At 43.4% G+C, this 27,608-nt stretch overlaps 2 protein-coding genes across 4 annotated transcripts; one reads left to right on the top strand and one right to left on the bottom strand.

Annotated features, from left to right (window-relative positions):
* TYW5 (tRNA-yW synthesizing protein 5) lies at window positions 1–12,533 on the bottom strand. 3 transcript variants are annotated; one of them, XM_072979201.2, is made up of 8 exons: window positions 12,339–12,533; window positions 10,292–10,446; window positions 9,093–9,162; window positions 8,234–8,278; window positions 5,442–5,579; window positions 1,821–1,908; window positions 427–543; window positions 1–275 (listed from the first exon to the last, which is right to left on the bottom strand). In XM_072979201.2, exons 2-8 carry the CDS (start codon window positions 10,402–10,404, stop codon window positions 19–21), a joined length of 828 nt encoding a protein of 275 aa, XP_072835302.2. In that variant the 5' UTR covers window positions 10,405–10,446; window positions 12,339–12,533; the 3' UTR covers window positions 1–18. The 3 variants fall into 3 exon arrangements, with proteins under 3 accessions (XP_072835302.2, XP_072835311.2, XP_072835294.2); XM_072979210.2 differs by lacking the exon at window positions 12,339–12,533 and adding an exon at window positions 12,158–12,293; XM_072979193.2 differs by lacking the exon at window positions 12,339–12,533 and adding an exon at window positions 11,851–11,984.
* Window positions 12,534–27,608, top strand: MAIP1 (matrix AAA peptidase interacting protein 1). Its single transcript, XM_020795333.3, has 5 exons — window positions 12,534–12,994; window positions 21,600–21,671; window positions 22,839–22,965; window positions 25,489–25,630; window positions 27,011–27,608. Exons 1-5 carry the CDS (start codon window positions 12,644–12,646, stop codon window positions 27,087–27,089), a joined length of 771 nt encoding a protein of 256 aa, XP_020650992.3. The 5' UTR covers window positions 12,534–12,643; the 3' UTR covers window positions 27,090–27,608.

Here is a 27,608-nt window from a genome sequence, read left to right as displayed (position 1 = left end):
TAATACTGAAGATGTTCTTTATTCATAATTGCTGCTATATGTTTTCTGTTGGATGCGTAAAACCATCCTCCGGCCATAAAAGTCTCTGTATTCCTCAGGGAGTTCTTCCAGAGTTTTCAACGCTCTGTCCAAAATCTGTACTGCTCTTGAGGCTGCAGCAAGATCTTTGTTTCCATAAGTGTCCGTCTTATCGTAAGAATCAGAAGGAAGATGTTTCCAGAACACATTGACTCCAACTCCAAATTCCTCAGAAATCACACTATGGAACCACAAAGCTATTTAAAGGAAGAAGAAAACAAGCCTTAGAAATACTGGACAAAGTCCTGTTCCATATGTTGTACCTGCAGAAGGACAATGATGTCATTGGCAGGGGTAGATTTTGGGTGGTTAAAGAAAACACTCAAAGATACTTGTGCATCTTCTTACCTGGAATAAACAAGACATCTCCTGCTTCCAGCTGGCATTCATAACGTCTGGCCCTGATGAACAGAGGATATTTCTTCAAATCTGGCATGTCCACATCTAACACCTCTGATTTTGTGCCTAATGAAGAGGCAAGGCACAGCCGACATTACTGTTTCTGTTAAGAAGCATTGCAACAGCCAAAATACAACTATTCAGGCTTTCTAGAAGGCAGGGGAAGTGTGTGTGCACAGAAACAAAATCCTACATGACAACATCTGCAAAGTTCAAGGTTGCTTGCAATAGACCTACTTATATCCTGTCAAATGGTCTCCGGGAAATTGTGCCTCACAAATTATTTTCCATTGAGTTACCTCACTAATACCCAATGAGTGGAAGTCTGGGTCTGTCTCACTTAACTATGTTTTCTGTTTTGCTTTTTAAAGTAGGAATACCTAAAAGCTGTGTATCCAGTTAAAATAGAGTGTGCTACGCTCTACAGTACTGTGTAGCACAGCTTTTTTTCCCAAAGGCATGCAAAAAATTGGCATGTTGTGTAAAAAAATTGATGAAAAGCATTCTTAAACAACATGACCAAGAACATGTCTTTTGACAACAAATTAGCATAAATTCTGTAATGGTAATCTAGGGCTCATTCATCTTTCGAATTTGTTGGCTCTTGTCTTATTTAGCCTTTAGTCTTATTTTAAAATGCCAGCCAAAAGCTCTCTTTGGAAATGTCAACAAGTACATGGATTGGAATCATCTGGTAGACACTGGCCAGATATTCCCTAAGCAACCCAAGTTGAGATTGGTGGTTTTCAGTTCATTCATACATGGTACAGAACAGGCTATGATTAGTAAAGTTTAATGTTTGCCGATAACATGAAGTTATTTCAGATTGCAGTTTTGAAGAACTCCAAGGGGTTTCTAAAAAGTAAGGCAACAAATTAAAAACAAGGGAAACATATTGGTGGAAATAACTTCACATACGTAAGTGCAGATGAGGTCTCAGGTGGCACTGGCTAATCAGGTAAAGAATTTTAAAGGTCATGCTGGAGAATTCAATAAATACCTTGATCCAGTGCATGGCAGCCATGAAAGGCAACCACACACTTAGGATTATTAGGCAGGGGATCAAATAATAATCAAAAATACAACTTGACTGTTCTGGGGATCCTGCTAGAAGACTACAGACAACGCAAGTTAAGAAAAGGTGAAAATGATGAAAGAGGTTGGAAAAACTGCCCTACAAGGAAGGGGCTCCAAAATGTGTGGTTTTTAAAAATGTTTTTGGGAAATGATGACGTGGGATCAAATGATGCACAATGTAAACAAAGTATAATTTTTTTCCACATTTATGTCAGAATGTAAATAGAAAGTGATGACACATACACACAAATACAACATCTACATACCTGATAAATACAAATATGGCACATCGCGGGGACTGTACAGGACAACCCGTTTTTTCCCTGTCACCTGAATTAAGAAGTTATCCATTACCTGCAAATATGAAAATGAGAAGTATGGTTTGGGATGTGACTGAGACAAATTCCAGAATGATTGCAGCTCTACTCAATGAGCAATTAAAAAGAGAGTTAACAGTCCTTCTGTTGTTCTGAAAATCGTATTGTCTTACCAGTCAGTCTCTCCGCTTCATACCTGGGTAAGTGGTAGAGGGAGACACAGGATGTTCAGCAACGTTAAGTTTGGGGCAGGTGTGCTTCTTCCACATCTCTCTCCTGGACACATCCACATGCCAACAGCTATCAAACAGGCATACCCCCTCACCCCCATCACAGCACGCATATGCACCAACAACGACTGTAGTGCTGACAGTAAAGTAGGCAATTTACTCCATTCTATCCTCCCTGCTGCAAAGGATTTTGAGGCGAACTACTTTACTGAGACAGCCTCAAGACAGCATTAAGCCAATACTTATTCAACATATTAAAGATATAGACCTTCAGTACTCCCTAGCTTGTGCAGACAGGACTTGTTCACCATTGTGTTTTGGCGTAAATTTTAACTTCCCCAAGCCAGCTAACTACCTAAACCAAATTATAGTACCGAGATATCACTTTGCCTTTTCAAGGGCTAGCTTTAATTGTTTTTCCTCACCCCTTTTAAAATGGTGTTTTAATAACATACCACACGGTGAAAGGTTCTTTCCCTGTGGGATACAAATTACTGAGACCTTGGCGCTCATCATTTTAGAATGTAGCTTACCGTATTTTTCCGTGTATAAGACACCCCCTCTTTTTCTAACCGAAAATCTCTTTCCTCGCAAGAAAGTGGAGGGGGAAGGCAGGGATCAAAGCGCTTTGATTCCTGCTTTTCTCCCTCCGCTTTCTTGCGAGGAAAGTGCTTTTGCTCTCCGCTTTCTTTGGAAAAAGCTGTTCTCCCCTGTCAGACAGTAGGCGAGAGGGATACCCCACTAGCTGGAGAGCTGTCCCTCCTCCACAACGAGGATAAGCAGGCAAGACCCCAGCCAGCACCAGAACCTATGGAGAAAGCTCAGCAAGGGACAGAAATAGAGGAACTGAGTGAAGAGATACAGAAAATAATGATGGAGGAGGTTCAGGAGGAAAAGGCGGGAAAGGAGAGGAAAAAGAGGGTGGGGTTTGAGAAAGGACCAGGGGAGGTAAAAAGGAAGGAAGGGCAGTTGCCGCACAGTTGGGAATGGGTGTGGATGGAGGATCCCTGGACAGGATTATGGGAGAAGCTAAGAGTGCCTAAGGAGGAGGCTGATTATAGAAGGAGAAGAGAGATTCCACCCAGACCCTCTTATTGGGGAGAAGCTGAGGTGAGAGAGTGGAGGAAGAGATTGAGAGAGGAGAGAGAGCTGAGATAGAAAGACTAGAGTGGAGAATAAGGGACATGAGGAGGAAGAGTTACAGGGAGGACCCTGGGAGAATCGAGACCCTGAGAGACGAACCCTGTGGAATGACGATAGGGATGACGAGACCATGCCCTTGCTGGAAGGTTCGATGGGGCAAACCATAAGAGACTGGGTCCCTTCAGATTTCCCGGGACCATGAAACACTAGTTGTGGAAATCTGTTCCTGTTTGAAGACTGGAAACCCCTTCGGGACCCGCTGGCAGAAGGAGAAAAGCCTCAAGATCATATTACGGACACTTGTTTATTGTTGAGTGCACCAATAAATCTTTCACCCGTTTTGAAGCAACAAAAATCCACCAATTTCTTTGAGCCGAACATGGAGCCAAAAGCTGACGCCTCACATCTCCCTATACTTTTTGCAACGAAAGTGTAGAGGGAAAGCAGCTTTTTGCAACAAAAGTTTAGGGGCAAAGTAGGAATCGCTTTCTCCCTACACTTTTGTAGCAAAACATAGAGGGAGAAAGCAGGGATCAAAGCGTTTTCATCCCTCCCCCCTCCTTACTTCTGTGTACAAAATGACCCTCAATTTTTCCTGTAATAATTTTAGGGAAAAGCGTCATTTTATACATGGAAAAATACAGTATATAGGAATGAACATATTCAACATCTCAGTTCAATCATGAGTAAACTGGGTCCCTTGTTGGGAGAAATGCAGCATATAAATAAAACTAATAAATAATAAATAAAATTAATGTACTGGTCTACCTCCCACAGGCTATCTGAAGTTTCTGCTGTCTAGAGACAATAAATAATAACAATTAGTGGCTAAGTTTTTATTTTCAGCTATGAGAATTCACAAAACACTATAGCAAGATTTTTATACTATACTATGTATTTATTCTATGTACAGTGGTGCCTCGCTTAACGATGTTAATTGGTTCCAAAAAACACATCGCTATAGGAAAACATCGTTAAGCGAAATGCGTTTTCCCACAGAGATGCATTGAAAACCGGTTAATCCATTCCAATAGGCACGGATTGCCGTCCTTAATCGAAAAAACCCATAGGAAACATCGTTAAGCGATACAATGTTTCCTCCATTGGAATGCATTGAAGCCTATTCAATGCATTTCAATGGTTTTGCGATGTCCATTTTTGCAAATTTAAGTGTGTCTTAAAAGGTTCAAAAACTGTTTTAAATGCTTGGAATCGTTAGTGCACCTTCTAAAACGGGTGCAAACTTAATTTGGATTTGATCTGACTTTTCATTAATTTTTGCTGATTTTTCCCCCCACCAACTTTAGACAGCTGTCAAAATTTGACAGCTCCATGCTTTCCTATGGGGGAGAAAAAAATTCACAAAAAATTAACGAAGACTCAGAATGAAGCCAAACTAAGTTTGCACAGGTTTTGCAAGGTGCTCTAATGAATCCAAGCATTTAAAACAGTTTCTGAGTCTTCGTTAATTTATTGTGAATTTTTTTCTCCCCCATAGGAAACAATGGAGCTGTCAAAAGTTGGGCTCCATTGTTTCCTATGGGGGAGGACAAAATTCACAATAAATTAACGAAAAGTCAGCAACTGTTTTAAATGCTTGGGTTCGTTAGAGCTCCTTCTAAATCGTGTGCAAACTTAGTTTGGCTTTGTTCTGAGTCTTCGTTAATTTTTTGTGAATTTTTTTCTCCCCCATAGGAAACAATGGAGCCCAACTTTTAGAAGGTGCACTAACGATTCCAAGCATTTAAAACATTTTTGAACATTTTAAGACACTTTTAAAATTGAAAAAACATTAAGCAAAACAGGGGACCTAAAAATGCATTCGCTATGCGAAGCATGGTCCCGAAATCGCTAAGCGAAAATCGCCCATAGGAAACATCGTTAAATGATGCATAGAATTCTTAAAAAAAACCATCATTAAGTGAAAACATCGCTAAACGAGGCAATCGTTAAGCGAGGCACCACTGTATGTATTTTTGTTTGTATAATCGGGTCTATGACCGCATAATAAAACTTACCTTACCTATTTAAAAATGTTTAAATTACAGGAGAATGTGGTTTGGGCCTCCAGATATTTCGGACATCAGCTCCCAGAAGCCAGCATGACTAATGATAGGGGTTCATGGGAGTTGGTGCTTAAAAACACCTGGAAGCCCAAAGGTTCCCCAGCCCCAAATTAAAGCGAATGGTTACCTACATCATAATGTGTCCAAAGCTGCAATCCTGCTGAGCTTATGCGGAAGACAGTAGAAAAGAGTTGCTCTTTTTTAAAATATTCTGGAATCCGAATATCATCTGCCAGCAGAGGAAACTGTTTCCTGAGATCCGCAATATCCTAAAACAGTAAGAAACCATATTTATGTCTCCCTCATACAGTAGGATCCTCTTATCCATAGGATTATTATCTGCTGATTCACTTATCCACAATGTGAAAATATAAAAAGAACCCCCCCCCATACTTCTAACTAAGAGGGGACCAGAGACCATGCTATAGATAGCATTTGATATTATAATATTACTGCTATAAACTATGTTTTCCTGTATCCACTGGGGCCCCCCCTCAGAACTGAATATGGATATGGGGGTCCTATTGTAGTATCAGGTGAATGAAAAATAGGAAAACCTCAGGTTCCAACAAACACACACAAGCATGGCCTCATTCCTCTCTCTCAAATAAGAAGCATAAAAGGAAAGATTCTGTCAGTAATTCTTACTGTCTCTGTACTTGAGACATAAATCACCATGGGTTGGTCAATGAGGCAGCTAAAACCCACTGATAATCTGATTTATCAAGTCACAGCACCCAGATTTCTTCAAACATACCTAGGAGCATCAGTGAAGTAAACACATACAGTTATCTTGAACACCTTGTGCATTTTTTTAAAACTCTAAAGTGCACCTTCAACTCTAAATTCTTCAGAAACTGGCATTTTCTTTCGACAAGAAAGGCATGAGCATGTTAGAAGCAGCAGGGGTATGTGGTTAGAGTCAGCCCAGTTGACCCTCATGTTTCTAAAGGTGACTTCTTTTTACTAACACAGCTTGCACATTTTTAAAACCTCCACAAGAACGATATGAATCAGGAGGTTTTAGGGTAAGAAAAACATCTCGGGCATCAAGTTTCCTGCCTCCTTCGTCTTAAGAACAAACAAGGGGGATGAAAAAAAATGTAACTGAGTTTGTTTTTGGTGAGAACATCCAAAATTCATAAATTTCTTCTTATTCTGGTTAGAAGGAAGTTGAGATTGAAAAGAACTGAATGGACTTTGAATGCAGGAGACAGTGAAACACGTTCATCGATCCCTTCAGATCAGGAGGACTGATAACTTCAGCATGGCAAAGAGCATTTTTCAGATTTACTACCAGGCTAAGGACTGCACTCCTTAATTTACGTATTTAATTTTGAACTTTTTAAAAAATCTGTTATATTCTATAAAGACTGTTTGTTGCATTCTATAAAGATTACTAGAGTCTAGAGGCAAAACAGGACTCTATAAGCAAAAATATTTTTCCTTCCCTCCACGCATTTTTGAGGACCCGGGGAGGGGGGTGAGCTGAAAGGGCCAAAAAACGCACCTGTGCAGACATAGGCAGGCCACAGGTTACATCCTGCCCATCCTTGATCTAGGCAGAAGGCTCTTAGAATCTGTATGCAACCATATTTGTGGCGATCCTTTCCATACTGTAAATAGATACGTGATGATTTTGGCCAGGGAAGAGGTGTAAGAGGCGTCACCTTACTTTTAAAAATCATCATACAGTGGTGCCTCGCATAACGTTTGCTTCGTTTAACGTTTTTTTCGCTTAACGTTTATTTTTTCAGAGTCAGATTGTGCTTCGTATAACGTTTTTCCCTATGGGCGATTTTCGCATAGCGTTTTTGGGACCATGCTTCGCTTAACGTTTTTTGTTTTAGGTCCCCTGCTTCACTTAACGATGTTCATTTTTTCAATTACAAAAGTGTCTTAACATGTTGAAAAACAGTTTTAAATGCTTGGAATCATTAGTGCACCTTCTAAAATGTGTGCATACTTAATTTGGCGTTGATCTAACTTTTCGTTAATTTTTTGTGAATTTTTGTTTTTTGGCCCATAGGAACCAATGGACCTGTCAAAATCTGACAGCTCCATGCTTTCCTATGGGGGAGAAAACAATTTACAAAAAATTAACGAAAGTTCAGATCAACGCCAAATCAGGTTTGCACACAACTTAGGGGGTCCTCTAACGAACCCAAGAATTTAGAACAGTTGCTGAGTCTTCATTAATTTTTTGTGAATTTTTTCTTCCCCCATAGGAAATAATGGAGCTGTCAGATTTTGACAGCTGTCAAAAGTTGGGGGGAAAAAATTCACCATTAATTAACGAAAAGTCAGATCAAAGCCAAATTAACTTTTGCATCCGTTTTAGAGGGTGCAGAAGCTAATCCAAGCATTTAAAACCATTTTTGACCCTTTTATGACACACTTAATTTTGCAAAAATTGACTTCGCAAAGCCATTGAAATGTATTGAGTCAGCTACAATACATTCCAATGGAGGATACATTGTATCGTTTAACGATGTTTCCTATGGGTTTTTTCGCTTAAGGACGGCAATCCGTGCCTATTGGAACGGATTAACCGGTTTCCAATGCATCTCTATGGGAAATGGTGTTTCGCATAACGATGTTTCACATAACGTTTTTTTTTTGGAACCAATTAAAAACGTTATGCGAGGCACCACTGTATATCTTTTCATTAATAGAGATTTTTTAAAAAATGAGAAGGAAAGCTTACAGGTTCATCCATCCTGAACACTCCAATCATCTGCGCCAAATCAAAGAGGGCTGAGAGAATGCTTCTCTCATATTAGATTCATGTTGTGTCTTGCCTTCCACTTAGGCTTACATTTTCAAAAAAACAAACACGAAGGCCTATGCTCGGATGAGTTGCACTTCGGACTGCAAAGCAACAAAGTGGCACACTTTTAAGACGAGCCTTTAAGTTACACACCTTTCGTGGGTCTTCTCCCAGGGATCGCAAATAGTATTTCTCATCCTGAAAAACAAACATGCAAAGGATTCACTGCACACACTTGTCTTATTAAGGCTGCCAAACACTGGCACTTCCGTGAACCAAATAGCTTGTCAATTTCCACCTGATTTGCTGGCAACAGTTCTTCCATCATTGTGAACAAACTGAACTATGAAGAAACAACAAAAATATGGCTCAGCATGAAGAAACTCCAGAAGCAAAGTGATGGATGATTACTCACTAATTTAGATTTGAAGCCAGTGCAGTCCTGAAGTCTGGGGCCAGAGAGTCAAGGCAAAACAAGAACAGAGTAAAACCTAATCAAGCCGGCTGATAATTTCCCACTCTTTCCTAACTTCCCCATGAGCTTCAAAGAACAGCCTGAACACTGGAAAGTGCTTATAGTGTATCAGTCAGTCTCTGCCAGAGGTTTCTCAGCTGTGTTGCTGATCCTTTTGAGATACCAGAGAGTTTATCAGTCTTTAAAATATATGCAGGTTCACTTACATTGTGAGGGCACATGTTGCACTAAGCAATGCAATCTATTCCTTGCCTATTCCTTGTCATAAACTGGATTGATTAACCCAGGCCTCCCTAATGTGGTGCCTCCCAGATGAGCTACACCAGGACTCCCACCATCTCTAAATGTTATGACTGCGGAACGCAGGATTCATACCAATAGAAACATGCATGGGACTGTCAGCATCACGTAGCTCTTATTTAAGTTATTTAATTTTAAATCTCTAATTTATGCTACCTTCAATTACAGCTGTGTCCCCACTGCCCGCACCCCTGGAGCCAAATTTTAACGTAATTAGTTAATAATTCATACACATACCTCTGAAATAAAGAACTCTGCATGTTTGGCTTCAGCTGCTCTTCTCACAAATACGTCAAAAGGCAATGTTCTGAAATTTAAATGTTTAGATTTTCAGTGTGGATCTTTTACTCTGATGGGGAATTTTGGCACCATGCCAATAATCACCACAAAACACTGGAAACATTGTATTTCCATTTAATCTTGCTGACATCACTGGATGTTACTTAAGGTCAGTTTACATGTAAGCAGAGAATTGCTTGACTGCTTATATTGTACTTACGGTAAATTTTTGGTTCTTAATGACTCAGTCATGCTATTATAAAGTAGTATGTCACCCTGAATCTTACTGGGCCTACTTCCAAGGATTTGGTCACTAGGCCTACTGACTGCATTGGAACTAATTACAAGCACCCAATTTGTGGTCTTCGTTTATGCCAGTGGCATTACATAAATGCTTTCATGTTCCTTGACGCTGATCAGTCTGAACAGGAACCCCAAGCCCTTTATGTTCCTTCTCATGTGTGAATGGGTCACTGGCTGGACTGCGAGAAAAGGATCAGTGTTAAGAGTGGAGAAATTTCACAGGCAAGTGATAATAGACAATTGGGCAAACTGGATTTTGGTGATTACATCATCCTGTTCAGTTCACTGGTAAAAGGGGCATAATTATTCACAGCCACAGAAGAACAAATAGGTCTTTGTATGAAGGAACAAGAGAAAAGAATGTGCCGACTGGGTTTTAAAAAGCAGTTCCAACAATTCAGGAAAAATCTGCAAAGTGTAACCTTCAAAAAACATGAGAGATTCAAACAAAAAGCGCTAATTCATAAATCTGTGCAAATTCAGAATTTGAAAAATATCCCAAATTCAAGGGAGCATAAAATAAAAGTTAGAGAGAGAGAGAGAGAGAGAGAGGTGCAATTGGGTGTAATTGCCAGATATTAATATTATACAAAACATCAGTCAATAAGTCTCTAAAATGTAGAGCATGGAGTAAGACTTTTAAGTAAGTAACTTATTCTCTTATCATTTTCCTTCTTCCCCCATACCTCTAGTTCAGTGGTTCCCAACTTTGGGTCCCCAGAAATTCTTGGACTAAAACTCCCAGAAGCCTTCACCACTAGCTGTGCTGGCCAGAATTTCTGGGAGCTGCAGTCCATCTGGGGATCCAGAGTTGGGAAGCATTGCTCTACAGAGTAAGGCGTGAAATGAAATACCTATATACAAAATTCTTTTTGAGGAAATCCATCTGTGGCACAGTGGACACATGAACCTTTACTTCTTTATTTCCTGTTACTTGACTGAGGTAATCCACTGTCCATTTGGTCATGCAGGGGCCCAAATCAATTCCTTTTAACACTGCAGGCTTTCTCTGAGAATGAGAAGAAAACAAACAAACAAACAGAATTACTGCACAACATATTATTTGGCTGCTATTTTACCAGCTTTTCCTCCCATCAGCATAAACAAAGTACAAACAGTTGTGACAAACTGTAGGACGAACTAGTGTAAAGATAGCACTCAATGGAAATGCGCAAACATGTACTGTATTTCAAAATGTACATATGTATTAAATGGAGAACCCACTTCAAGATACTTTATTAGATTAGTGTCAATCTGAACAGTTTAGATTGTAGTTTTAGGGATTTTCTAACAAAGTACCCTGTGATGCACGTTTTAATTCCTATCTATTACCCGTTCCTGTTCTGTCCCGGCAACAAGAAATTGAGGAAAAAATTGTCATTTGCCTATATCTGATGAATTAATGAATTTGTAGACTTGTATAGCCCAATTCTAAGCATGCAGGCTTGGAAGCAGGTCCCACTAGACTGAACAGAACCTTGTTCCCAGGGAAGCACTTACAGGACAGCAGGCTTAGCCTTAGCCTTAAGAGTTCCAAATCACAGCTGGCCTCAAGACTTAACATCTCTACATAGTAAAGTACAGTGGAAAGACAGCAAGCAAAGCTGGCAGATAAGTAAGCAGGGGATCCAATTACAGTATTAAGAAAGAACATCTGAAAAACCAGTTTGAAATTTGCTCAGAAGTGGAAGTTAATGCAAGAAAAAAAGAAACTGTAACAATCATTTTCTCTAGTATTTTTCCTCACAATAATGATATTGTCTGAAGATATCCATGAACAGCTCTTTTTCCATGTGGTAGATAGGGGACAGCTATAAGCACAGTAAGTGGCCATTTGCACTCTAGTCTTCTCAGCTATAAGTACAGTACTAGAAATTTGTTCCCACAGACCTTATTTGATGGAAATAGAAAACACAAATCTACAAGTACTAAAGGAGCAACCCAGGATGGATTTTTGAGTCAGAAACCTAGGGTCCCCCTCTGCAGACTAAATCAAAACATGCATTACTCTCTAAGGGTGGCTATTTAGGATCACTAAATCCTGACACACACACACACCCTTCCATTAAAATAAATAAATCCAGAACCTAGCATTCTCATCCACAAGGAGAGGCAGCAGGGGGTCCTCCACCTATCTCCGGACTACAACTCCCATCACCTCTAGGACGGGCAGCCAGCCGTCTATCTAGGAACGGCACCTGTTTCGACCGCCCACCCTTGACCGTCAGACACGATGCCGAACTCCGGACTCGGTTGTTTTTGGGGCGCCGTCTCGGGAGGGTCTCAGGGCAGGAAGGGGGCATCCCCGGCTGGGTCGTCCGAAACGAGCACGAAGGCGTCTCTGCGTTTCCTCGTCTGGCTGCAGGTGGACCGTCGGGGAGGGGGGGGGGAGGAACACCCGAGCGGTACCTACTCGAGGGTAAATATCCTGCAGGAAGCGCTCCCGGGTGACCCCTCCGTACTCCGCCACGGAGACCACGGGCTGCCCCGCCATCGCCGCGCCGCCCGAGCCCCGCCCCCGTCGGGAGGCGCCCCCTGAATTCCTTCCCCCCGGCAACCGCGGCTCGCCAAGGAAGGGGCCGCCTGCTCCCCTTCAGCTCTTCCTAGGCGGGGGGGGGGGAAGAGGGGCGCATCTCCGTACTATTTCTCTGCGGGCGGGGGGTGTGTGGAGAAACGGGGGGGGGTAGTGCTGGCGTGATCCCCGGCGTTTATCCTCTCACCAAACAACAGGGCGAACGGAAAATAGCCGTAGAACCGCGCCTCCTCAGAAGTGAAATGAGTATGTCCCGTTAGTGGCTCACTACAACGCCCATCATTGCCGACCAGCGATTAGAGACTGCGGCCAGAACCCCTGGAGGGCGCTGAGCCGCGGGAAGCAAAGGAGCCTTTCCTTGCCCCTACCGCGGCGCGGCGCCCTTTGTTGCATTAGGAAACGGGACAGGGGAGGTCTTCCGTGGTTCGGTGGTCGCCTCCAATTGCCCTTCACTCGTTTGCAAAGCCACCGAAGGCGCCTCCGCCCCCCGAGCCCCCACACTAATCCCGGGGGGGGAGACGACGGAGGAGAAGGCAGCGCCGCATGAAACCCGGGCAACAGCCACTGGGCAGAGGTCCGAAGGAACCCATTGCGCGACTCTCTTTCCGCGCCCGGCTCTCTTTCGGTGACGGACCCGCGCGGGGCCTGACGGGAGCGCCTCTGGGGAGCGGCCATGGCGTCGGCGGTGGGAGCCTGTTTGCGGCGGGGGCCTGAGTCGTGGCTCTCGCCGGTCGCCCGCCGGTCTTTCCTGGCCTTGGCGGCGGCGGCGCCTCCTCGAGCCAGGCCCGGCAGGCCGGGGCTGCCCGGGCTCCCCTTCGCCCACCGGGCGGCTGCCTCTTGCTCGCCCCCCGCGCGGTTCTACAGCAGCGACTCGGAGAGAGACGGGCAGCGGAAACCCTCCGTCTTCATGGTGAAGATCCCCAACCCTCTGAGTTGGCTCCGCAGCCGCTTCTACATCTTCCTCATCCGTGCCTATTTCGACCAGGAGTTCAGCATCCACGAGTTCACGGAAGGGGCGAAGCAGGTAGTCGAGGGGTGGGTCGTTTTGTTCCTTTAGGATCCTGCGCGTATCCGTGATTGGAGGGGGTTTGTGTGTGAGAGAGACAGAGAGCATGAATGCATAAGGTATCAATTTAAATCCACATCAAGCATGCACACTGTAGCAGCTTTAGCACCATCAGTCTTCCTCCATCTTCTCCTGCCATTTGGGCTGCAGTGTATTTCCACAGAGGGAGAGGGAGAGAGAGAGAGAGAGACAAGTGTCCACCTGCAGTCTTATCACTCAAGAATAAAGATGGGGAGGAGAAGAATATTAGTGGAAAGAGTGATCTTAGACGTCTTCTCTGAAGACAGGTAGGGAAGTCCTGCTGCCTCTCGTCTCTACCACCACCACCCCATCTTACTCCTGGAATGTCGGAAACATGCCTTGATGCTACTGTCTTTTTCTTCCTGAAGGAAACAGCAGCAACAGCCTACTTCCTGGAAGATGAAATAATGTAAAACTGCCAAACAGAACCAGAAAACAACTGCAAATGTAGAGTATAATTGCCAGATATTAATATTATACAAAATCTGTGTACCGCTGCTGCTCCTGGTTCTGACATTGAGGGCTGTGTCTTTAACGACAACGAAAGCCCTGCCCATTTGTTTGTTTGTTTTCAAAGCTCTGGGGTAGGGCTTGGGAATGTGAGGCCTACCGGCTGTTTTTGAACGTCCATATAGTACTCACTTACCAGTCCTAGCCAGTGGGATCCATGGGTGGGCATTGCAGACTGCCAGGAGGGCCACACAGTCCTCGCTTGATCTCTCCTTTGATCTACCTAAGGCTGCTTAGAAGTGATAGTAATCGAATGCTGTCTCCACGTTACAGAGCTATACTCTATACGTACATCCAAGACCCAAATGTCAGGGAGAAAGGATGGGGGAGGAAGAGTGCCTTGTTGCCTTGCTTGCAGCTTGGTGGCTCTTGCACACAGGGTGTTAAACTAGGTGGGTCAGTTCCCCTGGTCCACAGGACTCTTGGTTTTGCTCCCTGGTTCATCTCACTTACAACCCAATTGCTACAGAGAGAGGAAATGCTGCATGGGGACTGTTTCTGAATGTTATTGAAGGCATGATAGCCCAACTAAGAAAGAGGGGCAGGGGCAAGACAGTTGTCTGGATTTCCTCTTTTTGTTTGACACTGTTATCCACCTGCATAAGACATTGAAACTCTTCTTTCCCTTGCATTTTTCTTTTTATATTCTGTAAACAACTTGATTTCTATAAAGTATCGGAAGAAGATGTCATAGAACATCTTCTAAAGCTATTCAGCTCAATTTTGGGAGGTGAGAAAATACCAGAGTCATGGCATACGGCCAGAATAATAACTATATTAAAACCAGAAAAAGATCCAATGTTTCCTTCATCCTACAGACCTATAACATTGCAAAATCAAGACCACATTTTTTCAACAATAATGGCACAAAAATTAAGTAGTTTTGTAACTAAATATGTTCATACAGATCAATATGGGTTTATGCCAGGAAGACAAATTTGAGATGCTATCCGGAGAGTACTGAATATTATATACAGTGGTGCCTCGCTTAACAATGTTAATTGGTTCCAAAAAACCCATCGCTATGGGAAACATCGTTAAGTGAAACACCATTTCCCATAGGAATGCATTGAAAACCGGTTAATCCGTTCCAATGGGAACGGATTAACGTCCTTAAGCGAAAATCCCCATAGGAAACATCGCTAAGTGAAACAATGTTTCCCCAACGGAAAGCCATTCAAAAGCACTGAAGCCGGCTTCAGATCTTTTGAATGGCTTTCCGATGTCTGTGTTTGCTCATTTTTAAGTGTCTTACAATGTTTGGAACATGTTTTAAATGGTTGGAATAGTTAGTTCACCTTATTTATTTATTTATTTATTTATTTATTTATTTATTTATTTATTTATTTATTTATTTATTTATTTATTTATTTATTTATTTATTTAATATGCCGCCCACACTACCCAAAGGTCTCTGGGCGGCTTACAGCATTTAAAATACAATAAAGTTATGTAGCAATTAAAATACAATTAAAATATATATAAAATTGCCATCGGACCCACAGCTAATATTATTTCAGTTAAAAGCCTTCTGGAACAGGAAGGTTTTGACCTGGCGCTGAAATGTCATCAGTGTCGGCGCCAGACAAATCTCAGTCGGGAGGGCATTCCATAGTCTGGGGGCAGCTGCCGAAAGGCCCTTTGTCTACAAGCCGTCCCTCTTACCTCCTTGAGGGACGGCTCTTTCAAAAGGGCCCCCTGGCTAGATCTTAACTGCCGGGTAGGCTCATATGGAAGGAGGCAGTCCTTCAGGTATCCAGGGCCCAAGCCGTTTAGGGCTTTATATGTCAAAACAAGCACTTTGAATTGGGCCCGGGCAGCAACTGGTAGCCAATGTAACTTATACAGAATCGGCTTGATATGTTCCCTGGCGGCCACACCAGTCACCAGCCGCGCCGCTCGATTCTGGACCAGCTGCAGTCGCCGGACCGTCTTCAAAGGCAGCCCCACGTAAAGCGCATTGCAGTAATCTATACGGGATGTTACCAGTGCATGTGTAACTGTCATGAGACTCCGCTCGTCCAGGTAGGGCCGTAGCTGGTATAGTTTCCGCAGCTGGAGGAAGGTGCCCCTGGCCACCGAGTCCACCTGGGCTTCCAGTGTTAGACTGGGGTCCAGGAGCACCCCCAAGCTGCGGACCCTGTCCCTTAGGGGGAGTGTAACCCCATTCAGGGCAGGGAGATGGCCCTCCAGCCTGTCTGGCGAAGCACCCACTAACAGCACTTCCGTCTTGTCTGGATTGAGTTTCAATTTATTGACCCTCATCCAGTCCATTATCAGGTCCAGACACGAGTTCAGCACAGAAACCGCCTCACCTGGATTGGTGGAAAACGAGAGGTAGAGCTGAGTGTCGTCAGCATATTGCTGACTCCTCAGCCCAAACCTCCTGATGACCTCTCCCAGCGGTTTCATGTAGATGTTAAACAGCATGGGGGACAGTATCGAGCCCTGAGGAACCCCATGACATGAATGCCATGGGGCAGAGCAACTGTCCCCCAGCACCACCCTCTGGACACGGTCAGCCAGGAAGGAGCGGAACCACCGTAAAACAGTGCCCCCAAACTCCCAACCCAGCCAGCCTATCCAGAAGGACACCATGGTCGATGGTGTCGAAAGCCGCTGAGAGGTCCAGGAGTATCAACAGGGTCACACTCCCCCTGTCTCTCTCCCGGCAAAGGTCATCATACAGGGCGACCAAGGCAGTCTCTGTACCAAAACCCGGCCTGAAACCCGATTGAAATGGATCTAGAAAATCAGTTTCATCCAGCAGCGCCTGGAGTTGCCCAGCCACAACCCACTCCAACACTTTGCCCAAATAAGGGAGGTTCGCTACTGGTCGGTAGTTAGCCACCAGCCTTGGGTCCAGGTTTGGCTTTTTAAGGAGTGGTCGAATTACCGCCTCTTTCAAGGTGGTAGGGACCACTCCCTCTCTCAAAGAGGCGTTCACGGCCTCCTGGACCCAGGTGCGAACCCCCCTGGCTGATCTTCTAATTAGCCAGGATGGGCAAGGGTCGAGCGGAGTTGTGGTAGAACGGACAGATCCAAGCACCCTGTCCACATCCTCAGGTCTCAACAATTGAAACTCATCCATTAATACCTGACCAAAGCACGGTGCGCTGGATACATCCTCTGACTCTGCAGTAACTGTGGAGTCCAACCCACTGCGAATCTGAGCGATTTTTTCCTCAAAATGGATGGCAAACTCATCACAACGAGCTGATGAGCAGTCCAGGACCTCCACCGGATTTCCCGGTTGAAGAAGATCCTGGACCACCCGAAACAGCTCGGCTGGACGACATTCTGAGGAATCAATACGGCTGGAGAAATATTGCCGTTTCGCCAGCCGTATTGCCACGAAATAGGCCCGATAATGGGCTCTAAGTCGTGTTCGGTCGGACTCCCAGCGGGATTTCCTCCACCTGCGCTCCAGCCGTCTTCCCTCTCGCTTCATCGCCCGCAGTTCAGAAGTATACCAAGGGGCTGTCTGGGCTCGGCGAGCAGGGAGAGGGCGCTTAGGCGCAATCGTGTCAACAGCCCGGGTCATCTCCTTATTCCATAGGGTGACCTGAGCTTCGACAGGAGCGCCGACCATATCAGACGGATAATCCCCCAGAGCATTCAGGAATCCATCTGGATCCATTAGTCTCCGAGGGCGGATCATCTTAATAGATCCCCCACCCTTGCAGAGGGAAGAAGAAGCTAATAGACTAAACTTGACCAGGAAGTGGTCTGACCATGACAATGGGGTCACGACCAGCCCCTCCACATCCAAACCACCATCTTCTAGTCCCGTTGAGAAAACCAGGTCCAAGGTATGGCCCTTCTCATGCGTTGGGCCGATGACACATTGAGACAGCCCCATGGTTGTCATGGCGGCCATGAAGTCCTGAGCTGCCCCAGTCAAGGGAGCCTCAGCATGAATGTTGAGGTCCCCCAGCACCAACAGCCTGGGAGTCCTCAACACCAGGTCCGAGACTACCTTCGTCAGCTCAGGCAGGGAGACTGTTGGTACGCAGCAGGGTGGGCGGTACACCAACAGAATCCCTAACCTGTCTCGCGAACCCAACACACAATACAGGCCCTCGAGACCTCCTCTCAAAGAGATAGGAAGCCTGGTCAAGGAGATAGAACTCCTATAGACTATAGCAACTCCCCCTCCCCGGCCCTCCGAGTGACCTTGGTGCTGGACTGAGTACTCAGGCGGACACAGCTGGGAGAGGGGAACACCACCCTCCTCTCCCACCCAGGTCTCAGTAATGCACGCCAGGTCAGCCCCCTCATCCAGAATTACATCATGGATGAGGGCAGTTTTATTTTGTACTGACCTGGCGTTCATCAACAGCACCGTGTGGCCCGGGGGTTTGCTGATATGGTCGCCTGATACCATCTGGTTGGGGGTAGAACTAGAAGAGGGGATAGATGTAAGATATCTAACCTCTCTTCTCCTACACAGGCATGTTCTACCCCCACCGCCATTCCTTCCCTTACCCAGCACCACCTCAATGGCTGCCCCCTCCAACACCCTCCCCCCTTCCTGTTCCATTAGATCCACTGTGGGTCTCTTCTTAATTGATGGCAATTAATAACAACTTAAAAACATTTAAAACATATATAAAATAAAACATTTCTAAAGCCCCTTCTCTCCCCCCCCCCCAAAGTTATGTGGCTCATGTTGAGATGAATGAGGCAGCCTGGAGCAGCAGGGCCTGGTTCTGCAGACACAGAGGGGGCTGAGCAGCTCTCTTGGGAAAGAGAGCTGGCATCCAGCAGGGGCCCAACCACAGTCCACTACCTCTCACCCAGTGGCTGTGGCCGGCCGATGGTTCCTGGCTTCCTCTGCACGCTGGTCTGGTCCAATGGATTTCAATGAGGGAAAAAACAAAAAATCACCAAAAATTAACGAAGACTAAGAAGAAAGCCAAACTAAGTGTGCATAGGTTTCACAAGGTGGACTACCGAATCCAAGCATTTAAAGCATGTTCCAAACATTGTAAGACACTTAAAAATGAGCGAAAACGGACATTGTTAAGTGAAATTCCCCCATAGAGAACATCGTTAAACGATGCTGAAAATTCCTCAAAGAAACCCATCGCAAAGCGAATACATCGTTAAACGAAGCAATCGTTAAGCGAGGCACCACTGTATACAGCCAATAAAGAAAAAAAGAAGATGGCAATACTCTCATTGGATGCCCTTAAGGCCTTTGATCGGGTGGAATGGAAATTCATGTTTGGTCTGTTGGAAAAAATGAATATGGCTAAAAATTTTATTAAAGATTTAAAGGAATTATACACAGGAGCTGGTGCTACGGTACTCATTAATCAATTAGAATCTGAAAAATTTACATTATTTAGGGGAACTAGACAGGGCGATCCCTTGTCTCCAATCCTATTTGCATTAATAATAGAACCTCTTGTGACAAAGATAAGAGGAAGTGAAAACATTAGAGGACTGTCCACAAAAAATAGACAACACAAAATAAACTTATGCGCAGATGATGTGCTCCTTTTTTTGGAGGACTCATTACAAAGAATAGAACATTTAAAAGAAATATTAGAGGAATATAGTCAATATACAGGTTTAAAAATTAATTTCCAAAAATCTATAATATTATGTTTAAATATCCCTATTAGAGAATAAAAAGAAATTAGAAAAGCATCTCATTTAGAGTTATGTTATTCAAGTTTTAAATACTTAGGAATATGGGTAATAAAAAATCTTAATCAATTAATCTACAGAAATTATAAAAATCTATTTACATTTGCAAAAGAAAAAATGACAAAGTGGGTCAATTTGAACTTATCAATGCTGAGGAGAATCGCTTTGATTAAGTCTTATATATTACCAAAATTTCAATTTCTATTCCAAAATATCCCATTACAGCCAGATACAAAAAAGTAAAAACCATGGCAAGGAAAGCTAGAAAATTGTGTTGCAGGAAAGGGAAAGAAGATAAGATTCATAAATAGTGTCAAATATAGACAGGGTCAAAAGGGGGGATTAGGGATACCACAGCTTCAAAAATATTATGAAGCTTTACAAATAAACCAAATTATTAAACTTATGCAAATTGACTAGACTTGTAAAAATTCTGATTGGGTCAAAATGGAAAGTGAAATGAAAATGGACATAGTAAACAAGTATATTTACACTACTAAAAAAATTGGAAAAGGAGAACAAATACAGAACTCATTCATTTCTGAAACATTAAGGATATGGATAAAACATAGTAAAACATTGACCCCCCAGTATCCCCTTTATGTCCCCTCATGGATCACCCAGATTTTAAATCTAAAGAGAAATATGCACAATTTAAGGAATGGAAGCAAATTGGAATATATAGAATTAATGACTTATTCGATTCAGGGGAACCATTTACTATCAGGCAAATAGAAGAGAAAACAAAGCAAATAAAAAGCAATTTGCTACAAATAAAACAAATAAGAAGTTTCGCTACTCAGTTACAACAAAAAACTGGCTTTCTAAGAACATTAACTGAATTTGAACAATATTGTATACAAAAAGATAAAAATAAAAAGAGAGGACTAACCTCACTAATATATAAAAGCATTATTGAGAAAGAATATGGAAAAGGTGGAGGATGTAAAACATTGTGGGAAACAAATTTAAATATTAATATACCTGAGGAAATTTGGACAGGAATCTGGAAAAAATACCCATATAAATCTATATCAGCAAGTGCAAACGAAACGGTACTAAAGGTAGTGCATCGGTGGCATCTATACCCTACAAAACTAAATAGAATTAATAAAGATATATCTGATAAATGTTGGAGGAACTGTGGACAAAAAGGAACTCTGGAACATATGTGGATCTCTTGCTCCAAAATAGAAACTTTTTGGCAGGAGGTAGTTAGATGGATAGAAACACTGACTAATCAAAAAATAGATATTAATGAAACATTAATGTTATTTTCATTATTCATGGGGGAAAATGAGAAACTACAATATAAAGAGTTAGTTGCAAATCTTATAGGTACCGCAAAATCTGAAATAGCTAAAAATTGGGAAAAAGCCCAAGATCTCTCATTGCAAGCATTCACAAGTAAAATATGGCATACATTGCTGATGGAAAAAATGACCAATAAATTTAGATTACATAGAGGAGAAATAAGCCATAGTAAATTCACGAAAAATTGGAAGCCATTATTAAAATACGTCGACAAAATAGACTTTGAGACATGTGGTTTGAAAAGAAATTTAGATTGTTGGTCAATATTTCTTTAAATGGTGATGGGGAATGGTATATATGTGAGTTGGAGAAATGTGGGGAATTGCTTTGTATTTACTATTTGTAATATGGTCGATTGCCAAAAGAAAAAAAATTTTTTAAAAATATTCTGTAACCAAATTAACACCATACAGTGGTGCCTCGCTAGACAGTTACCCCGCATGACAGTTTTTTCACTATAGCGATTCGCAAAACAGTGATTCCTATGGGGGTATTTCACTGGACAATGTTTGGTCCCTGCTTCACAAACCGATTTTCGCTAGACGACAATTTTAACAGCTTCCTCCGCACTCGCAAAAACAGGTGTTTTCGGGACCTAAGCTTCGCAAGACAGCGATTTAAACAGCTGACCGGCTGTTCGCAAAGCGGCTTTCCTATGGCCAATCTTCGCTAGACAATGACAATTCTTCCCCATTGGAACGCATTAAACAGGTTTCAATGCATTCAATGGGGAAATGCTTTTCACTAGACAATGATTTCGCTAAACAGCGATTTCAGTGGAACGGATTATCATCGTCTAGTGAGGCACCACTGTATTACATTCTGGGCTACTACTTGACCACTATAACTGTCATTGCCTTGGCTTCTAATTACAGTGGTTTTGCAGGAGAACCAATGTTCAGCATAAGCATGAAAGCTGGAGAAGGAAAATGTTCAGTGGTTGTGAATATATTAGTGCAGCTTTGACTGCAGTCATGTGCAGACTTCGGGGTAAATTCCACTGAATTCAGAGGCACATACTTCTTAGTAAGCAAAGATTTTTATCTGTCTTGTGTCCTAGGCTTTCACTTATGTGTCAAGACTAATATCTCAATGTAAATATGATCTGTTGGAGGAACTTGTATCAAAAGAGGTAAGAAAACCTATTTATTTGTTTATTATTATAGTAAAAACAAGGTATTTTTATTGTTGCTTAACCTGATACTTCACCATAGAAGATAATTCAAACTCATTAAGGTTGAAAGATGGGGGTCAAGTCATATTTACTCTCAACTTTTGCTTAACTACAAGTGAGGACAAGGGGGGATTTAGCTGGTGCTTTAAGAGCCAGCTGAATCCTGGCTCTTAAAACACCAGTTGAGTAGATTTAATTCCTGTACTGCTCCCAATTCTGCATGGAGGCAAGATATAAACAAAGCTAGTTCCCTGGCTGTCCAGGTCTCCTAGTTTAAACCTGTTTCAGCCTCCTGAGGAGATCTGGTGCCCAGGGAATTGTTTCAACCCAAGTGTTCCAGATCAGGCTGTAAACTGGGGGTTTCTCTCCCTTGAACTAAGCTAAGAAACAGATTCTCTGCATGCACTGATGTTTGTAACCTAGCCACTGTCACCTCTTATTCTTTCTGGTCTAACTCACCTCTAACTTTGCTTTCTTAGTTCTGGTACTGTCTCTGAAATAGGACTTCATTTGAGCTAGGGCTTCCTAAGACACCATTCTAAAACTTCTTGCATTGGGGAAAATCACTCCTGAGACATGTATGAATACTAGGAACAGTGCCGCTGACCACAGACCAAGTCCTCCCTCCCATCAATGAATGATCTCAACAATCAGCAACTCATTGGAGGAAAGACTCCTGATTGGAGACTAACTTCCATGTAGGGCTGAGCCTAGAAATTCTGTTAAGCATAGTGTGAGAAAAGGAGAGAGAAAGAGCAAGCAAAGCATGACGCAGCAAGAGGAATGAGCTCTCCTTCCATAAGTGTGCTGCAGACTCCTTCATCCTCTAGTCTAACTCCCAGAAAACTTAAGTTTGTGCAAAACATATTGAAATATCTTATCCCTCTTGTAGATATTTGGCAACCAGGCACTCTGTTTGGTAACAGGCATTATACAGGATATGAGAGAACTGAGTGTCACTGAGAGTGCATGTCAGGATTTTTGCTGCTTAGTTATGAATTTGCTTAGATATTGGAGTGGTGGGTGTAGAAGATCCCGTTATATTTCCATAACTCTCGTGGAGTAGAATTCAAGAATCTCTGTTGAACTTCAGGACTTAAGATAACAATTCTCATCCTAAATCAGGTGATTCAGGTGCTGAAGGAGAAGCTTGCTTTGCTGTCCGAAAACCACAAGCATGCCCTTGCTGCCACCATGGATGAAATAATGTTCACAGCACCTGGAGATGTTGGCATTTACTACGATGATAGTGGTAGGCATCCATTTCAGATTTCTTTCCTTTTGGTTCTTCAAGGGCTGTTGCAGAAATGATCTCACGTAATGCTGATGAAAGTGCCATGTTATCCCACCAAGTTCTATGCTACAGTGTGCATAGCTTGTATGTTGCTTGGGCTCCTATAAATGATTTGGCACCTCTTAGATGCTCTTTGTATCAACCCAAAGCAAGCCAGGTGTCTTTGCCAGCCAAAATAAAGAAGGATGTGGCAGAGAAGGCATTTTAATTACATTTCTTAGCTAGTTGTTGTTGTTGTTTAGTCGTTAAGTCATGTCCGACTCTTCATGACCCCATGGACCAGAGCACGCCAGGCCCTCATGTCTTCCACTGCCTCCTGGAGTTTGGTCAAATTCATGTCGGTAGCTTCGGTGACCCTGTCCAACCATCTCGTCCTCTGTCGTCCCCTTCTCCTCTTGCCTTCACACTTTCCCAATATCAGGGTCTTTTCCAGGGAGATCTCTTCATTAGCTAGTAGGTAAGTCAATTGCCAGCCTTGTTTGGAAAGGTCCAGTACATAGAAACAGAGTACAGTAGGACCCCCTATCTGCAGGTTCAGTAATTAGAGATGGGGGTATTCATATACAAATACACACACACATCCCTGCAGCTGGACTTAGCAAGAGTCTGGCTCCTGGGGTCAGACTGTCCACTCCTGTGTCCTGCTGCAGCAGCGGCCCTGCTCATCTTTCCAGTCGCGCTCAGAGACTCGTCCTCCCTCCTCCTACCTGGAGTGGGCAGCCAAGCAGGAAGAGAGCAGAGCTCTGGGCGCAATTGGAAGGCTGAGTGGGGCTGCCACCGCAGCAGAATGCGGTGGCTGGACCCTTGTTAAGTCCAGCTGCAATCTCTAATAGTATCTGTGGATTCATTCATCTTATTGCCTGAAAATATTCAATTAAAAAACCCCAGAAATACATGGCCACTAGAGGGAGCAGGAGACCATGCTATGTATGGTGATTGCTATTTCTGTGCTTTTTGTAATCTGCAGGGAGTGGGGCTTGGAATCCCTCTCTGCAGCTATTGCAGCCCTACTGTATATATCATCTATCCAGGGATCCTAGGCCCAAATCCTGTTACCATAGGTTAATGGATGTTGAACAGCAGGAAACCACAGCCTGAAGACTTTTGGCTAGCAGAAGCAGTGGCTCTCAATGGGGATTCTGGATTAGATGTGCCAGTAGCCTGACCCAGTGTTAACAACCCGCTGATGTAGCGTGTTTCTGTCCTTGAAGACTGATGAGCATAAGGAAATTTCTTGGTTCCCACATTGCGTTTACAACCACACAGATGACAAGTAGAAATTACAGTGCCCATTCTAATTCACACCTCAGTCGTGAGCTTCTCTGCTTAGAAACTGAAAATGTTCATTTGTGAAGGCCTTGATCTGAAAACACTTTAGTCAAACACAGGAAATGTGTGGCTCTCCAGATCATTAGTCTACAGCTCCTGTCTTTGCTCATTATTGATGGTGTTGGCTGTGGCCGATGGGACTCCAACAACTTGTGGAGGGATGTGTGTTCCTCCATCCTTTCCTTGAGGTGAGTTGTGTGGAGGTACAGAAGTCCCCCTGTGTTGTCAGAGAGGAAAGAGAGAAAGAGGAAGGTCAGGAGAGGAGATACCAGGTCTCTTTCAACAGCCTTATTGTGGAGGCAACCAGAAAGTGCCCATGAGCCTGAGAATGGCTTCTTCATGAACTACCACTCTGCTCATATGTTAAACAAGCCTGGGCAATGGCTGGAAAGGAAAGTCACATGTAAAAACAGAGGAAGGAATTCTCAGCATTCACAAGAGGCAACCAGGAATCTTAGAGCAGCGGTCCCCAACCTTTTTAGCCCCATGGATCGGCTGGGGAAGGTGGGGCACCCCTTGCGTGCGTGCGCATGCATGAAGGCGCGTAGGTGCTCTCGCATGGGTGCACATGCACAAGGGAGCAGGGGGTGCTCGTGTGGTTGGGCACACTTGTGCATGCATAAAGCGTGGTGCAGTGCGTGTGCACACTTGTGCGCATGCGCAAAGGGTGGTGTGGCTCTCGGGGCACTCATGCACATGCGCAAAGTGGTGGGGGAGCTCATGTGGCCGGAGGCACGCAGGCACAAACAGGCTGTGCGGGGGGGAGTGCATGCTGGGGTGGGCGGAGGTCTCTCTCCACGGCCCAGTCTAGCTCAGGCCACGGACCGGCACTGGGCCACAGACCGGGGGTTGGGGACCTCGGTCTTAGGTGAACGGAGTGAGAAAAACACTGTTTCTAGTCAAAGAAGCTTGTGGCTCCTACTGCCTTTTTTCTCACAGCTGGCTTCCTTTTTGTACAAGCTGTAGTATTTGCATGACTTTCTCACAAAATCGAGAGTGTAAAATGAGCAAGTTTAAATGGCAAAATGGTGCACCTGCCTGTTGTGTTATTCCTTGAATGAAACATATGTCCCTGGTTATTTATTTATTTATATATATTTTATTTTAATAAAATCTTTTCTGTTTCTATCATGTCTGTTATCTCATAACCAGGAAGAAAGTTTGTCAGCATCCTGGTGCGTTTCTGGTATTTTTCAAGTGCTGACCTCCCTGATGATGGAATCAAAATGATCCGATTTGTTTCTGACAATGAAACAGAAAGGAAGACAAAACATCTGTTGACAGCAAGTTATGAGTAAGTCTGTTCCAGATGTACAACTGTGGCTCTCTGTTCTGAATAGAAAGAAACTTGAATGAATTTGATGTATTTTTATCAAGGTTTCCTTTTCATGGAGATCTTTGCATAATGGCCCTGTGCCATGAGATTTCTGCTTTATCCAGCTTGTAAACCTTTTCTTAAAGAAGAGCTGAGGCAGGAGGTGAGCTGTGTTTGGGAGGACATTTTATTTGGGGAGGTATTTTCTTCTAGGCTGACCTTTATTCTCCCTGACCCCATGGTCAGAGGGGGCGGGGTTTGGGCTTTAAATGCGTGCGAGCAGAAGCGCGCGCCTAACTGCACATGAAATTCTCTGATTCTAATTTTTTACTCTAATCTGGTAAATAGGAAAGTCAATAGCAGTGCATACACCTGGGATGCAGAAAAGTTAATACAGTGGTGCCTCGCATAGCGAGGTTAATCCTTTCCGGATTAACCTTCGCTATGCTGAAGCATCGTTGAACGGGGCAGGGAATTCCATTGGAACGCATTAAACATGGTTTAATGCGTTCCAAATGGACCGAATACTCACCGTTCAGCGATGATTCTTAATGGCTGGCAGCCATTTTCGCGCCCTCGCCTCGCTTAACGAGGGCGCGAAAACGCTGTGCGCGGCCATTTTGGGCCATTTCCGGGCTTCCAGCGGCCATTTTGGTCGCTGAACAGCTGATCGTCGGGCTTCGTTTTGTGAAGATCGGTAAGCGAAACGCTTACCGGTCTTCGCAAAGCGAATTTTGCCCTATTAGAAAAACGTTGAGCGATCGCATTAGCGATCCGAAAAAACGGATCGCTATGCGATTTCGTCGTTATACGGTGCGCTCGTTAAGCGAGGCGCCACTGTATTTGTGGGACAGCGTTTGGGTTTGGAATAAACATACCTGGTACCATTCTACAAGAAGGAATTGAGCTTTTTCTTTTCCCTCTGTTTTATTTACATTACAGTTTTGCACAGTTTAATGTATGATGTGATTGCATCTGGAAACTTTGTTGTTGTTTTTTTAAATACATGTGAATGTTGTTATGGTGGTTTTAAAGCAAGGTGATGAAAAGTTATAGCCTTTCAGGTTGTAAAAGAAAAGTTCAAGCTAAGAGAAAATGTCTCACAGGCATAACAAATTGTTTAGATAAAGGCCAGTGTGTCGGTGCTTCTTTTTCTATTGACATAAATCAGGAGTTGTGATTCTCTAAAGACGTTTACAACGAAATCTCAGTGTATTCTTATGATGCTGTGCAACACTTTATTCACTAATTTCATGCTATACTTGCAGTGGGATGGCTTTAAAATGGATTTGGGTTAGTTGTAAATGGTATTTTTTTTATTACTGTCTCTTCATGTTGGTATTCTTTTTCATCCCTGAGGTTCCGAAGAGAATTTACAGAAGGTGTGAAACCAGACTGGACTATTACACGGATTGAACATGCAAGCCTGCTCGAATGAGTTCATGAACAAAGACATTCATAGACAACTATCAATATAATGGCTCATTGACAAGAGCTAAAATGAACTGAATACAAAGGAGCGAGCAAGGTTTATCTGTTGTAATCTCTTGCAGACTAATTTTGTACTTATTCTAAAGGATGAAAACAAAACATTTTCTACTAGATTCACAAAAAGTCAGAAATCATTCTTGATCTACTACCAAAAGCAGCATTTAGATCAGGATAGCAGGGAGCACATAAGATTTCTACATCACAAGTTTCATGCAAGTTTGAAAGAAGGTATGTGACAGCTAGCTTTTAAAATCTGGACACATTTATTCTCCTTGATCTGTGCCTGAGGATAGGCTCCTACTTGAGTGAAACCACTTGCACAACAGGTCTGAGGTGAGTGGATTGAATGTTTGGCACTTGCATCCGAAGATGAAATGGGTGGCCTTGCAAAAACAGATAAGGAGAGAAGTGGCTGTTCTATGTATCATAATTTGTGTGACATTAAAAATGGATTTGGTCAAAAGTA

The sequence above is a fragment of the Pogona vitticeps genome, chromosome 1 (genome assembly GCF_051106095.1).
Source record: "Pogona vitticeps strain Pit_001003342236 chromosome 1, PviZW2.1, whole genome shotgun sequence".
Taxonomy (NCBI): Eukaryota; Metazoa; Chordata; class Lepidosauria; order Squamata; family Agamidae; genus Pogona; species Pogona vitticeps.
The sequence above is the reverse complement of the archived record's forward strand: the minus strand, read 5'-3'. Positions and strand labels throughout refer to the sequence as shown.

Bases quoted from the DNA above. Each gene is read 5' to 3' on its own strand.
- TYW5 (XM_072979193.2), bottom strand. From the start codon at position 11,931: ATGGCGGGGCAGCCCGTGGTCTCCGTGGCGGAGTACGGAGGGGTCACC. The intron at 10,447-11,850 runs GTAGGTACCGCT...TCTCATTCTCAG, and splicing joins TGCAGGATATTTACCCTCGA to AGAAAGCCTGCAGTGTTAAA. The intron at 1,909-5,441 runs GTAGGTAACCAT...TCATATTTGCAG, and splicing joins AGCTTTGGACACATTATGAT to GTAATGGATAACTTCTTAAT.
- MAIP1 (XM_020795333.3), top strand. From the start codon at position 12,644: ATGGCGTCGGCGGTGGGAGCCTGTTTGCGGCGGGGGCCTGAGTCGTGG. The intron at 12,995-21,599 runs GTAGTCGAGGGG...CTTGTGTCCTAG, and splicing joins TCACGGAAGGGGCGAAGCAG to GCTTTCACTTATGTGTCAAG. The intron at 21,672-22,838 runs GTAAGAAAACCT...ATCCTAAATCAG, and splicing joins AGGAACTTGTATCAAAAGAG to GTGATTCAGGTGCTGAAGGA.